The sequence below is a fragment of the Prionailurus viverrinus genome, chromosome D4 (assembly GCF_022837055.1).
Source record: "Prionailurus viverrinus isolate Anna chromosome D4, UM_Priviv_1.0, whole genome shotgun sequence".
NCBI classification, from domain to species: domain Eukaryota; kingdom Metazoa; phylum Chordata; class Mammalia; order Carnivora; family Felidae; genus Prionailurus; species Prionailurus viverrinus.
In genome coordinates, this window is record NC_062573.1 from 79,526,150 (window position 1) to 79,540,123 (window position 13,974).

Below are 13,974 nucleotides of genomic sequence, written 5' to 3' on the forward strand. Positions count from 1 at the left end.
GACGGTATTCAATACTTATTGGTTCACCAGAAACTCAAGTGGTATTCATTTAAAAAGTGGGCAAAGCACAACACTTTTACAAGACAAAATTATACTGATCAAGGAAATGTGGATCATTTCGTGTTAAACTCCTGCAACTAACACGGATCTTTACCTCATCCCTCAAAGTACTGAACACCCACGAGAGCATCATCTCGCGTGTTCATCATCTCCTCCCGCCTCTCCCTCCCCCACTAAGATCACTGAATGAGGAATCAAAGAACCTGACAGGTACCAAAACTTCTATACGGGTAAGCCTGATATATATATTGTTTCTACTTGCTTGACAGGTCCCTTCCCAAATAAAGACAACTCAAGCTTTTTGTACTTTAATGAAAACTCCAACAGAGAAACACTAGGCCCTAAGAAAATCCAATTCCTGGGAGGCCCTGAGGCTCATCTTTGCAAAGATAATGTTGATGCACATCAGGGCAAAGACCAAAGGAGCGGGAGAGTGGAGGGGAAGGCGGTTCAAGCCGCGAGCGACACACTCACCTTGGGCGTGCCGTGCCACAGGCAGTGCATGGCCACTCTGGCGCCGTCGTGTGTGTGTGCCAGGTATATTACCGCCTCGCGGATGGCTTCGATCATTTCCTGGGGAACAAACGCCACCAAGGCTTTATTTTGTCCTTTCCTCCTGCCTTTTTAAAATCTTCTACTGAGAACCAGTTATACACAGAGAATCACAGAGAGTAGAGGTGGAGAACAATTTCATTTTTAATCGTATAGAGACACGTGCAGAAAACACAACCTTTTCCTACACCTCTTTTTCGCCATCGAGGGCAGTGAATACCGGTGGTACGCGTTTTCTATTAAAATACCCAAGGAGTTTTACCAATATCTATTCAGAAAAGTATGTATGTGTGTTGTATATTCTAAAAGATTTTTCAAGAAAAATAGGGGCGCCTGGGTGGCGCAGTCGGTTGAGTGTCCGACTTCAGCCAGGTCACGATCTCGCGGCCCGTGAGTTCGAGCCCCGCCTCGGGCTCTGGGCTGATGGCTCAGAGCCTGGAGCCTGTTTCCGATTCTGTGTCTCCCTCTCTCTCTGCCCCTCCCCCGTTCATGCTCTGTCTCTCTCTGTCCCAAAAATAAATAAATGTTGAAAAAAAAAAATTAAAAAAAAGAAAAATAAAGCTACGAAGTGGCTGTAGAAGGAAGGAGTTTTTAATAGTAAAGCCAGATAAAAAAGATACAATATTATTCCCTAAAACGGTCGTGTGTGTAATGAGCAGAAAACAAAACACTAATTTGGGCTGAAAAAGTTTCTCTTTTTCAGTCTGTCACTGGATTACTTCTGGAAATCATTTTCGTAATTCACCGTAAAAACACTCAACTGATATTTCCCTAAGAATAATGAGTCTGTTAGACTAGGTCCTCATTTATCAATGACCCCTTTAGTAAAATCCCAATTATTAATGTCTTACAAGGTAATTTAGCGTATTTTTAATCTTTCTGCATGGTCAATGTACCTAATTTCTTAATTGTATCTGGGAAGCCTAGCACATAGAGGTAAATGAGTTCCGACAGTTCTGCTAGGCCCCACGTTAGTCTGTTCCCGACTTAAAAATTTATATTAAATAAATAAAACATATACAAAGTCTCTGACCAGGAAAGAGACTATTTTCTTCAATAAGAAATATGTGATTTCATCCGTAACGATTTTGTAATCTTATCCCAGGATGGGTCCCAGAAATACAGCGCTCAGCTTACATATCTAAACGTATGAATCTATTCAAAGCTATCCAGTTGGAGAGTTAATGCCCCCAGGGCCAGGGAAGATTTGTCCCATTACTGTACATTCACACCAAGTTCCCAATGATGTTCTGTGATTAATACATTCAACACTAAAAAATAAATAATAATGACAAAGATTTTCCACCACTGACTATATTCCAGTGCTCATATTCTCATATCGCAAAGTACTGTCCCGCCTTAAAATATCCAGGACTGTGAGATACTGTGCCCTGCAGAAAAGAGAGAAATCCCCAAAAGTGAAGCAGCACCTGCTACAGTCGTTGAACCACAAGCTGAGGTGAGCAGCTTACTCTTAGAAAATTCTCTTCTCTATGCCAACTTGTGAGAGGGTCAAAATTCCTATGAATGTTTAATCCGGCGTATTTGTTAAAAAGCAGTCAGGGTTACTATTTTAGTTACCCCTTACTAATAAAATGAGGACGAATGGGCAATGTGGTCACGGTTTGATGAGGCAAGCAAAGTTCAGGGGAGTAAATGATGAATTCTCATTTGTATTCCCATCGCTGACCTGAAGGGCAGTACAAATTACCTTCCCTCTCTGTTCCTTACCTTCTATCATATGAGGTCCAGTCTCTCATGGTCCATTTAGTTTTACGTGAGTGTCCTCCCCTAACCTTTTCACGTCGACGTGAATTTCAAACTACTTGAATGCCGAGTATCTATCCGTTAATTTTCAGTGTGGTTAGCTGGAGGACTGGCTTATAATTAAAGCAAGTATCTGGCTTATAATTAAAATATAAAAACCCAACAAAATTCATAAAACTACAGTCAATTCCACAGTCTTCTGGCAAATATCTAAAGGGAATTGGTAGACTTGTTCAAAGGGAGTTTAGTGCCTTATCTTCTCTAAATAAGGAAACAACTCTTTAAAATTTCCAAAAGACAATGTCCATTAAAGCAGTGTTTTACATTTTAATGTGGCTCTTCCTCTATGTTTGGTTTAAAAACTAAAGGCAGGAACTTACTGATCTTAGCTTGGCAGGTGCGTAGGTAAAGAAGTCCAAGAATACTTTATGCACCAATGAGTGCTTAATCACAGCTTCCCTGAAAGACAGACAAGGAGAAGAGAATATGTCAGATCTGGCACTACAACAATAGGGACACAGATAACCTCAGTCGTCCTAAAATACTCAAAGTAAGTAAAATGGTTTCAGAAAATGTTGTCTGTCACAAGACAGAGTGCATCTTTTCAGTAATACACCAAGAATTAAAAACGACAACAACAACAACAACAACAAACTTTTAGATGATAAAAATCTTTTAGTGTCGTCCACTAGAACCAACACCAGAGCACAAATGTCCAGTATCTCTAGAGGAAATCATCATTCCAAATAACTTTCTCCCATCTTCAATAAGGACATCTACATTTTCTTACCCAACAATGGACTTGTGATTAGGAATTCCTATGTGCATCTATTTTTTTATAGCTATTTTCTTTCTGTCAAGCACCCTTCACAATGCTTAGTTTCATAAAAATAATCCTAGCACAATTAAAACATGAATAGAAGGAAACAGTATCAGTGACCTCAACAACACCGAATCGATCTAAGCTTCTTAGCGCGACACGTGCTGAATTCAGACGTACGGTGGAGGCTCACGGTTAAGGCACCAAAGACCTGGAGCTGATAAGAAGTATCTATGCAGCTGGCAAACACATGTGGCCTTTATGGGCAAAGCACTGCTTCTGAGTGTTTTGGAAATATTAACCCATTTAATCTTCATAATCCTCCTTGGAACGTGTACTACTATTATCCCAAATCTTATAGATGTGGAAACTGAGGCACACAGAGGTTAAGTTATTCAACGTCACAGCTAATAATTGAGGGGGGCACCAGGATTCACAACCAGGCAGTTTGGGTCACAAAGGATACCCCTTAACCACTCCACTATGGTACAAACTCCAGGGAGGCCATATGCCTCAGCATCTAAGTTTTATGATCCAATTCAAATAATTGAATCTATTTGGGTAACTATCTACCTTTCCTCTGCAAGGGTCATAGAACAATTTCTTCCTTCGAATGCCATCTGTTAAGAAAAGGCAAAAACAGCTTTCTTACTTTTGGGCCATTGGAGTTAGAATCTGCTTCATTTCATCCATGATAAGCTCTAGCTTTTCGGGCTGTACCTCTAATACTTTGTCCAGAGTTGGGTGATCCGTAGACTGCAATGAGAAAAAAAAAAAAAATCAAACTCCTTTAAATTTAACCGAGTTTCTTCAACATCACAGCAAAGACAAATCAATTATAGTTATTTTAAATAAACTCAATATAAATTTCCAATTTCCCATATTCACATAACGAACGCCCCGCTATAGATACCCCCACAGAGTAACCTGATTTTCTGGTTCCCACTCTATACACCCATCAACGTATTTAAACAACCGTCCAACTCAGCCAGTCAACAGGCACCTTACCTAGCACGTACTTCATCGTAAGATCAGGTAGTCAGCTCACAAATTCTTGCCACCATGGATATTCCCAGAGTGACGGTTACAAAAGAAACGAGCTAGGAGCTGGACCTGACTGGGGGAAGCAATCTCTGGAGAGAGATGGGTGCATTTAGGTGCCAAGGTCTGAAATAGACCCTTTCATCGTCCTAGTCCCCTTATTGGCCTCTAATGGATTCAACCCTGTACCATGCCCAAGGCTGGTTCTCTCTACTCCCTTTCCTCCCTGGATTCCACCTAGAGAAGGACAGTCCACACACAGGAAGAAACACAGAAGGCAGCTACAGGGAGCCCGATATACGTGAGCCCGAGCTGGTTAGGGGGTGGTTACAAAGCTCTGCTAACTATGAAGAGACCTCTACCTCAGTCCAGCAGAAATGGATGTCCTGAAGCATTACGCAGGGAACTCGGGAGAGAGGAAAAGTGCAGTCTAATTTAAAGGGGATTCAGACATCGTGCCCCGGAAGAAAGGGAAATGGAAGTCTGATCATTTGCTCATCACACCAGAGACAAAATAATCCAAGAGAACAAAGGTTAGGAGAATCTCTTAATGGACCAGACAAAGCAAAAATAGAACATTCTGAGACCAGGGCACTGGAAGGTCAGGAACGGCACACGGAAAAAGTAAAAGCGCCAGTGAGAATGTTCTGGAAGGTCACCTTGTAGAGCTGAAACGTGTTCCCGTAGAGCTCCTCCGTCAGCATGTTCCTCTGCTCCAAGACGGCCCTGTCATTGTACGCGTACTCCACGATGGAGGACGCCTCCGTGTGCCGCAGCATCTTCCTCACATGCCCTTTGAAACTTCTCATGATCTCTGCAATCTGCGGCTTACTCCTAAAGCCGGGGATGGTGGGAGAACATCAGCGACAGGAGGAGGAAGTGGGGCGGCCACAAAACCCAACTTCTCCTGAAACCGGCCCATTAGAACGCGGGGCAGCCCACCTGGGGCAGGAGAGCCACCCACCTCATCCTCCCCACCACCCCCCCCCCGCCCCCGCCTCCCGCCTCCCCACCATTATCCCTTATTGGCCTTGTCCTCCCCCCCTCCTCAGCTCCCAGCCTGCTCAGGAGCCAACTTGCTCCTGGCCACTGAGACCTGACTTTGCCAAGCAGCTGAAAGATCCTGAGCAAGTTACTTGAATTCTGTGACTCAGCTTCTTTGGTCACGTCACAGACAGAACATGGTCGAGGTAAGAGGTGAATGACTTAAATGCACAGAGAACTGTGGCCAGCACTGTATTCCTAGCGCCAGGAGCCTGTATTAAACTGTTTGGCGTGAAAAAGTAGGGGAGACGGAGAGAAAGGGAAGGTGAAAGACCAAGAGGCCAGGAAACAGGATCGTCTAATTGAAACAGGACTTCAGGGTGCTTGGGTGGCTCAGTCAGTTAAGCGTCTGACTCTTAATTTTAGCTCAGGTCATGATCTCGAAGCTTCATGGGTTCAAGCCCCACACAGGGCTCCGTGCCGATGCTATGGAGCCCGCTTGGGATTCTCTCTCTCTCCCTCTCTCTGCCCCTCCCCACTTGTGCTGTCTCCGTCTCTCTCAAAATAAACAAACTTAAAAAAAAAAAAAAAAAAGGACGTCATTATAAGTATTTACGTTACATTCTAACATGATCGAGCAGCTGATAATTATAGGCAGAAACACATTTTTTGAAAATTCTGTCAACTGAACTTTTCTATGGTTAGCACATCTGGGCACGTGGTGCTCAAACAGAGAAGTCAGGGCAAGCCGCAATTCCAGCCACTTTAGGAAGTGTTCCCATCCGAACGTTCCCTAACCTACTGACCCCGCCGGGCCTCCTCCCTTTCCCCTCCCAGCCCTGCACCTTCTAAATACGGGTAATGAATTCTAAGCTAATCGTTCAATTGCTCTTCTTCCAGGATGTCAAAATAAGAGTGGAGAAGGCAGTATCATCATTCACATTACTTGGATAATTGTTTTTCACACCATGCTCCCCAGCAACATGACAAGCATCTGCCCCGGGCTGGTGATTATGATCCCAGACCAAGTGCCCAAGTGTTGTCCACGCCTTTAAAAGACTAACGACAATATATGTTATAAACAAAACTCACCCGTACATGAGAAATTTCTTAACGATATTTCTGGAATACTTAGCTTTACTCAATTGGACAAAATCATCTGAAAAACAAAATACATTATCACGAGCTGACAAGCTCACGTCGGCCCTCCAGTATCAGAGAACTGTGTAAACACACAACCCTGGGAACAAACAACTCTCTTACTCGCCCCACGCAAAGAACCCATAGAAACAAAAAGAGGTCCTGCAGAGAACACATTGCTTTCCCTCAACAAGGATGATTTTCCAGGGCAGTCCCAGGTATCTCAAGAGAAAAAATGACTTATTGTAAAGCATCACGATTAATCTCCAACAGAAGAGACCTACCTCGCAGCTCCTCAAAAGCCTGTTTTCGCTGTTCTTCGTTACCATACTGAATGTAACACTGGATCACACGAGTGGAGTCATGAGCAAATGCCATCTGCAGGGAAGACAGTTCGGGCTGTTAGACGGATCTCTCTGAAGAGTTCTATCACAGCACTTCTGTTTTGCTGCTACTTTCCTTCCCAGGAACAAGGGAGGGTCTTCATGGACAAAATCAAACCTAGGTTACTCGGGAGTAGAAATGCTCGTTTTAATTGTACAAAATGACATTCCTTGGTTCTGCCGCTTACCGTCTTGATTTAACCATCTTGCAAGATTCCTACCATTATAATTAAAAACAAAGCAAATCAAACCAAACCTCTTTAATGGTTATACATACTATTATTTCTCATGGCTCTGAAAGTTACTTTGCCTAAAGGAAATTTTCCAATTCAAAAATTTTATTATTCTCTGATTTTTTTTGTTTACGTAAGTGATCTAAGAATGTCTGGCCTTGGCAACATAAGGTATACATAGAAGACTGATCTAAAAGCCTTGCTACACGAGTCGCAAGTCATTTTTTGACTTGTTGGAACTAAAAAATTTTAAAGCCAGAATGAGCAAAAAATAAAAAGCACTATTAAAGTAGACTGGTGGGGCGCCCAGGTGGCTCAGTTGGTTAAGCATCTGACTTCAGCTCAGATCATGATATTGCGATTCCTGGGTTCGAGCCCCGCATCGGGCTCTGCGCTGATAGCTCAGAGTCTAGAGCCTGCTTCAGATTCAGTGTCTCCCCCTCTCTCTGCCCCTCCCCTGCTCACACTCTTTCTCTCTCTCTCTCTCAAGTAAACATTAAAATAAGCAAATAACATGGCACAGTAAAGAATCATTTTGCATAACTGATTATTTACGGTTACTGATCCACGAGTCCTGCGGTGAGGATCTGATTTATCCAGTAGTTGTGAGGGGGGCGGAGGTGGTATATGAAATACAACAACTTTTCAGGGTGCCTGGGTGGCTCAGTTAAGTGTCTGACTCTTGGTTTCGGCTCAGGTCATGAACTCATGGTTTGTGAGTTCGAGACCCATGCCAGGCTCGTTGATTTACTTTAAGTAAAATTTTGAAAATGAATTTTTAAAAGATCATTGATATTTTACTAACTCCCCAGGAGTAAGGTCCCTCACTACGAAAGGTTTTATTTACTCAGTATCATAAAAGGTATTTGAAATTTGGGGCCAAATACATTTAAAACCGTATCGCGCCTATTGTGAACGGTCACCCAGTCTTTACTGACAGCGGGCTGGTTTCAGTTGTTACAAATGCCATTACCAGCCTGCCCTACTTACTGTTTTAATCTTCCCTTGAATCAGCTTCTGCAAATCACCCATCAACTTGACTCTCTTTTCTCTGTCACAGTCTTTTCTACAAACGAGAATAAAGGAGGAGGAATCACGGCTGAAGTAAAGACGTTATTTCCAACACAAGAAACTAAAAACCACACCAGGGTACGTCCGCCCAGTTAGAGGGATTTTTCTCTCTGGAGGCAGCAGACCTCCGAGGTGAAAATTACTATTCCAGAGCAACCGGAGAAAAGGGATTTTCTCAAAGACAAGAACTCATGTCACAAGGTATAATTTTATGCATCAGCTTACATCTTCATGGCCCAAACCTCAAATGTCAAGAAAACAATAAAACAAGTCCAAGAGACCAAAGACTTAAGTATCTCAAAACCTAGCTGGTAGGAAACTGTCCTTCAGTTTCTCAGAACTCTCCCAGGAAGAAATTTCCAACCCATTCGAATTCTCATACGTTTTCATAAACATATATGACATCATCCTATGGATCCCACACGTGTGTGCCGTTGGGCAGACATCTGATACCGAGGTCTCTCCTGGAGCGCTGGGTTCTCCGCGAATATCCCAAGCGCCGCGCAGTTTACCTTAGGACATCTCGCTATGAACGAGGGGTGCCCACACCCCTCCACCCTCTCAGAGGGACTAACGAAGAGGCCGTCAGGTGGCACTACCGTCGTAAGGTCTCCCAAATCTGCTTCGCACGAACAACGATGTCATAGTTGGTTTTATCACTGAGTTGTCTGCTCTGTTTCAGTTCCTTCTTCTTCTTTTTGAAGTCATCCCACTTCGGTTTCTTGGCCACTGATTCTGGTCAGTAAAGAAATTATTGTCAATTACATTAGTTCCAAGTGCCACAAACCACTATCAGTCAGGTACACGGGGCAATCACTTATCGGGATCAACACTCCTTGTAAAAACTAAAAGGGGAAAAATGTCATTCCCCATAAACTTATCCTTTCCTTCACTTTCTGAGCAGTTTATACATTGTAAATTTAGTTGAAACCAATCAACCATTCGGTCACCAGCTTTGTACCGATTCTTAACAAGACACCTATTAAGAAAAAAACAAAACCAAAAGGACTATAAAAGGAACTGAAAAGGGTTAAGCTTCTTTTTCAACTATAAAATAAAAATTCTACTTTAAAACACCACAATCGGGCACCTGGGTGGCGCAGTCAGTTGAGCGTCTGACTTCAGCCAGGTCACGAGCTCACGGTCCGTGAGTTCGAGCCCCGCGTCAGGCTCTGGGCTGATGGCTCAGAGCCTGGAGCCTGTTTCCCGTTCTGTGTCTCCCTCTCTCTCTGCCCCTCCCCTGTTCATGCTCTGTCTCTCTCTGTCCCAAAAATAAATAAACGTTGAAAAAAAAAAAAAATTACAACACCACAATCATTGGACTTCAGGTATAATCAATTCTTAATGTAAACAAAATTCAGTCCAAACTAAAACAGGGGGGAAAAATTATTAACATTCTCAGTACTCTGAGGGTTGTTATGTACCTTTGAACTTTTACAACAATGCTGTGAGGAGAACACTATTAATATGCCCTTTTTCCCATCAGGGGAACAAAGGCACTAGATAGTTCCGTTCCTTGTCCAAGGTCAGGCACATCCTAAGTGGTAGAACCAGTGGGAACCCGAGAGACCGCTCTCAAACTTCCTGCCCTGCTCCCTCTTACTCAGACCTATGCATAATCAAAATTTCTAAGTCTTCTCCAGAGTAATGCTCTGTAAATCTTGTATCTTCCAATGAGTATTTTGTTTCCTTCAAAATCTAAGGAACTTATCAACTGAATCAAAAAACCCCATAAGGCCTGGGGCGCCTGGGTGGCGCAGTCGGTTAAGCGTCCGACTTCAGCCAGGTCACGATCTCGCGGTCCGTGAGTTCAAGCCCCGCGTCGGGCTCTGGGCTGATGGCTCAGAGCCTGGAGCCTGTTTCCGATTCTGTGTCTCCCTCTCTCTCTGCCCCTCCCCCGTTCATGCTCTGTCTCTCTCTGTCCCAAAAATAAATAAACGTTGAAAAAAAAAAAAAATTAAAAAAAAAAAAAAAAAAACACCCCATAAGGCCTAACAAAGAACAATTTAATAAAACGGGTATCATTTACGCGAGTGTCCTGCAAAGAACCCTTTGGAGAATTACTGACTTCTAAACCTCTCCCCTTCTCGGATTGGAAAATGCACTCATTATAAAACACCTAGAAAATGCAACAACATCCTATCACCTCAAAACCTACACATTGACCGGCAACTTCTATTCTCTTCTTGCCATTTCCCTATGCCTGTTTTATATTCATCTTTAAAAATTCCGGATCTTACTGCTTCATTTCAACATTATTATACCGTAAGCATTCTTCCATGAAACGAAATTATTTCTCAAGAACGTAATTTGTAGTAATTTTTAACAGCCCGTACAATTTACGACAATGTATTTAATTATTTCCTTTACTGTTTACTTATTTGTTCCCTGCCTGGTAATCAGAGATGACAGGAAAGAGCGGCCGCATTTCCCATTCATACTAGGTGCACTGTTCGTGGTGCACTGTACGGAAGAAGGCAAGGGCTGCTCCGGAGCTCGTGTGATTCCACAAAGCTCTGGGCGCCCTTGACACCTGCCACACTAGGTGGCAACACACGTTCACAACTTCCGGGATCTCTAGTACCCAACCTCCCTCAGTTGCCGACATAAAAACATGAGAAAACCCGATCAGAGTCAGGAGCCGATCTCCCACAGCAGAAGGAACCAGGGCCACAGGTCTTCACGTAAGCAGGCACGTGTTCAAAATGCGGTGGCGAGAACTCTAGCAGGGAAACAGACTTAGCACCTGCTAGAGAGGCTACGAGAAACAGCAACTCTGGGGGGGAGGGGCGGGCAGGGTGGAGAGAAGGATGAAGAGACAGGGATGGAGAGAAAACAGGCGTGCTGGAGCATAAAGGGATCCTGCCAGCCGAATGAGAAACAATGGGATTTCCCTTCCTTCTTCCGTCCCCACCTCCCCGTCCCCCTCGTGGGCGGTCCTCCACATCTGTCCCCACCTCCCGTCCCCCGGTGAGCAGTGCTCCACAGAGCAGAGCCAGGACCCGGGCTGGGACACCAGACTCAGAAGGCTCCCCGCAGTGGTCTCAGCTGGCAGCAAAGGAGCCGTATTAGGAGTTGCCATGTTGAGGACAATGAGGACACTGGAGAGATCCTCGCGACGCTGCAGAGAAGGGTGCACGTCTGTCAGCACGTGACATCCGGGAACGGCTTGTCTGAGGCCAGGACCAAACCACGCACAAGTGGCAGAAGGTGGGGGGGGGGGGGGCGCGGGGGGTTCGCCCTGAACAACAGCCAGCAGAGCTCTGGGTGAGGAACCATCCCTCGAACATAACGACGAAGAGAACGATTTGTTTCAAGGGGCACAGGAGCCCTGCCAACGCTTTCATCAGTCAGCAGCTGGTCCTGAGTCTCAACCTGCCATGTGTCCACTACGATGGCCGTGCCCCGTCTCCAGAACCGTGCTCCAGATCCAAGCCACCTGGTGGGCGGACTCTGTTAGACGGGCCCAAGCTCCCAGAGGGCAGGTTCTACACGCCTCCTGTTGACCAAGGCATCCTTAGCCAAGGGAGATACTGAGCTGAAACACACTGGTTCTTTAAGCTTCTATGCTGCTTATTCGGGGCCTATACCCTTACTGGTTGTTACACTTTTTCGTCCCCATCTCCTGGCAAGGTGCGCAGAAAACTCACATGTTTCTTGGTTGAACCATTCAATCGGTCAGTAAAATCTGGCCTACAGAAAGGGACGTTTCACTGAGGTTCTACTGCAGAAAGCTGTCACAGCTCAGCTGAACTCCATGGCCAGGATAACTGAGCAAGAGCCTAGGAGATTAGGCACTCCAAGCACCGGAAGACAACTGTGCCCAGGGAAGGTGCTTTCTGGTGTTTATCTAACCCCATCTACTCCCCACCCCAAATGCTGCCTGTCAAGGAACAAGAATGGAAGGTCTCTACCAATGGCACAATGGTGTCCACACTGTCCACAAAGACGATGCTCAAGGAACCAGTGCTTACCATCACTTTTACCATCCGCCTGGAATTTTCTCTTCCTGTTGAATTTATTTGCCTGCTGGAATTTGTTCTTTGGTATTTTATCCCCTTGCTGCTTATTTTTGAACTGCTTTACACCTTTTTTCCCGGGTTTTGTGGCACATTTCTCGAAGTTCTTAGGTGTGATTTTAGGTCCACCTTCCTTGACAACTTTTCTTGGAAAGGTCTTTGACGAACCAGAATCTAGGGACAATAATAATTATGAGAGTTCAGGGATCTGGAGCCTAGATCTCTTTTATCCACTGGGCTGTGTTACACAAAAGAACACGCTCTTTAGAGAAACACACTTTGTCTTACTCTTAAATATGGAGAATAGACTTTTTAAAAAAATCAAAACACAATTTTAAAGCTTTTCCTGATTTCTAAAATTAGAATATATGTTCACTAAAGAAAATCGACAAAGTAGGGAAATGCATAATAAAAATTATCCACAAATTCTACAGATAAACCACTGTTGTAAGTCACACGTATTTCTGCTTTAAGCATATAATTTGATAATATGACATTTTATTTCTATCTCCTGTATTCTACTTTAATGACACCTTGTCATTCAAGTTTTCATACGTTATTTTCAGAGGTTCAATAACATAATAGGGGGTCTAATAAAATGAACACTTAAAATTTAGAAAGTATATATGTTATGGGTGCCTGGGTGGCTCAGTCCTCAGTTGGTGAAGGGTCCGACTCTTGATTTTGGCTCAGATCATGATTTCACAGCGGTGAGATAGAGCCCTATGTTGGGCTCTGCACTGGGCATAGAGCCTGCTTGGGATTCTCTCTCTTCCCAACCCCCCCCCCCCCCAACCCCTCTCTCTCTGCCTCTCCCCAAAGAAATAAATAAACGTCAAAAAAAGGAGAAAGTATGTATTAAATGATGTATCAAATTTAAAGGTTATTTTTTTTACTTAAGGATGTTATTATTTTATTAAATATCACATTGAATTAAAAGACATTAATTCTTCCAAATTTCTAACTTTGAAAAAAGTTTTTCAAAGCCCACGATACAGGTATTTGATAAAAATCTTTGGCTAACTAAGCTTGCAAACTAAGTACCTCACAAACGAGATGAATCAGTTAGGCACGGACAGAGTCCCTGACTTTTCCCTTCTGCAACACTGACACCTGATGGCGTAATAGCGACTTCACATCCAGAGATCTGGAAGCCAGAGGTCAGCCGGGTTGCCAGTAGCAGGCATTGCTCAGGCACAGTTTCTCAAACACGAACATAAAATGTTGCGGTAAATTAATGACAACAATGAGGCAGCAGCATCCGCAGCTGAGATCAGGGGTCTTCCGTGAAGAGAGCACCCCCAATTTTCCAGGCAATGTCTTAAATGTCTTAGTTTCACGGGGAACTCGCAAACTCGGACACAAGAACTCGTACTTCCCCCAATCCTAACCCGGGAATACAGACCCACATCTGCTCTAGGCCCCCTCATCCCACCACCCCTTCCCTCCGGTTACAACGGACACGGCCACATGGTTTGGGAGGACTATCTTACCACTGTTTTTATGAAATATGTTTTTTTCTTGTGAGGTCTTCACATCTTTTCCTGTGATTTTTTTTTTTCCTTTAACTTCCATTGTAGCAGTTCTGGAAGACAAAACAAAACCCAAAAGGGATCACTGGATTGCTCTCACCCAGTAAAGGTCATCAATCAAGCCACAGTTAGTCCTTGGATTTCATGGATGCAGGACAAATCACCTGGACAGACCATGGGTCAACAAGTCCAGGGACTACGCAGTCACGGTTTCTAAGATTTTAAAAGTGGAAGTGACAAGGTACCAACACAAAAATTAAGAACATGTACACCTAGCGTGTGATGTACGTGGAGGCAACACTTTAGCAATAATTCTGGGTAAAAACAGACCATGACATTTAATATGACACAAGTGTCAGTGTTTGTGTTTCT

The 13,974-nt window shown here is 44.0% G+C and overlaps 1 protein-coding gene across 2 annotated transcripts in view; it reads right to left on the reverse strand.

Annotated features, from left to right (window-relative positions):
- The window catches only part of PUM3 (pumilio RNA binding family member 3), a 38,940-nt gene extending 25,280 nt beyond the window's left edge, over positions 1–13,660 (reverse strand). Inside the window, exons 1-10 of one of the 2 annotated variants that reach the window (XM_047829498.1) lie at positions 13,564–13,660; positions 12,026–12,244; positions 8,651–8,786; positions 7,971–8,046; positions 6,649–6,742; positions 6,317–6,383; positions 4,900–5,074; positions 3,852–3,955; positions 2,760–2,838; positions 535–633 (exon numbers count right to left, since the gene is read on the reverse strand). In XM_047829498.1, coding sequence (XP_047685454.1) covers positions 535–633; positions 2,760–2,838; positions 3,852–3,955; positions 4,900–5,074; positions 6,317–6,383; positions 6,649–6,742; positions 7,971–8,046; positions 8,651–8,786; positions 12,026–12,244; positions 13,564–13,645 — 1,131 coding nt within the window. In that variant the 5' untranslated portion in view covers positions 13,646–13,660. The remainder of the gene's footprint in view (positions 1–534; positions 634–2,759; positions 2,839–3,851; positions 3,956–4,899; positions 5,075–6,316; positions 6,384–6,648; positions 6,743–7,970; positions 8,047–8,650; positions 8,787–12,025; positions 12,245–13,563) is intronic. The other variant, XM_047829499.1, reaches the window with a different exon arrangement.
- Positions 13,661–13,974: the final 314 nt, after the last annotated feature.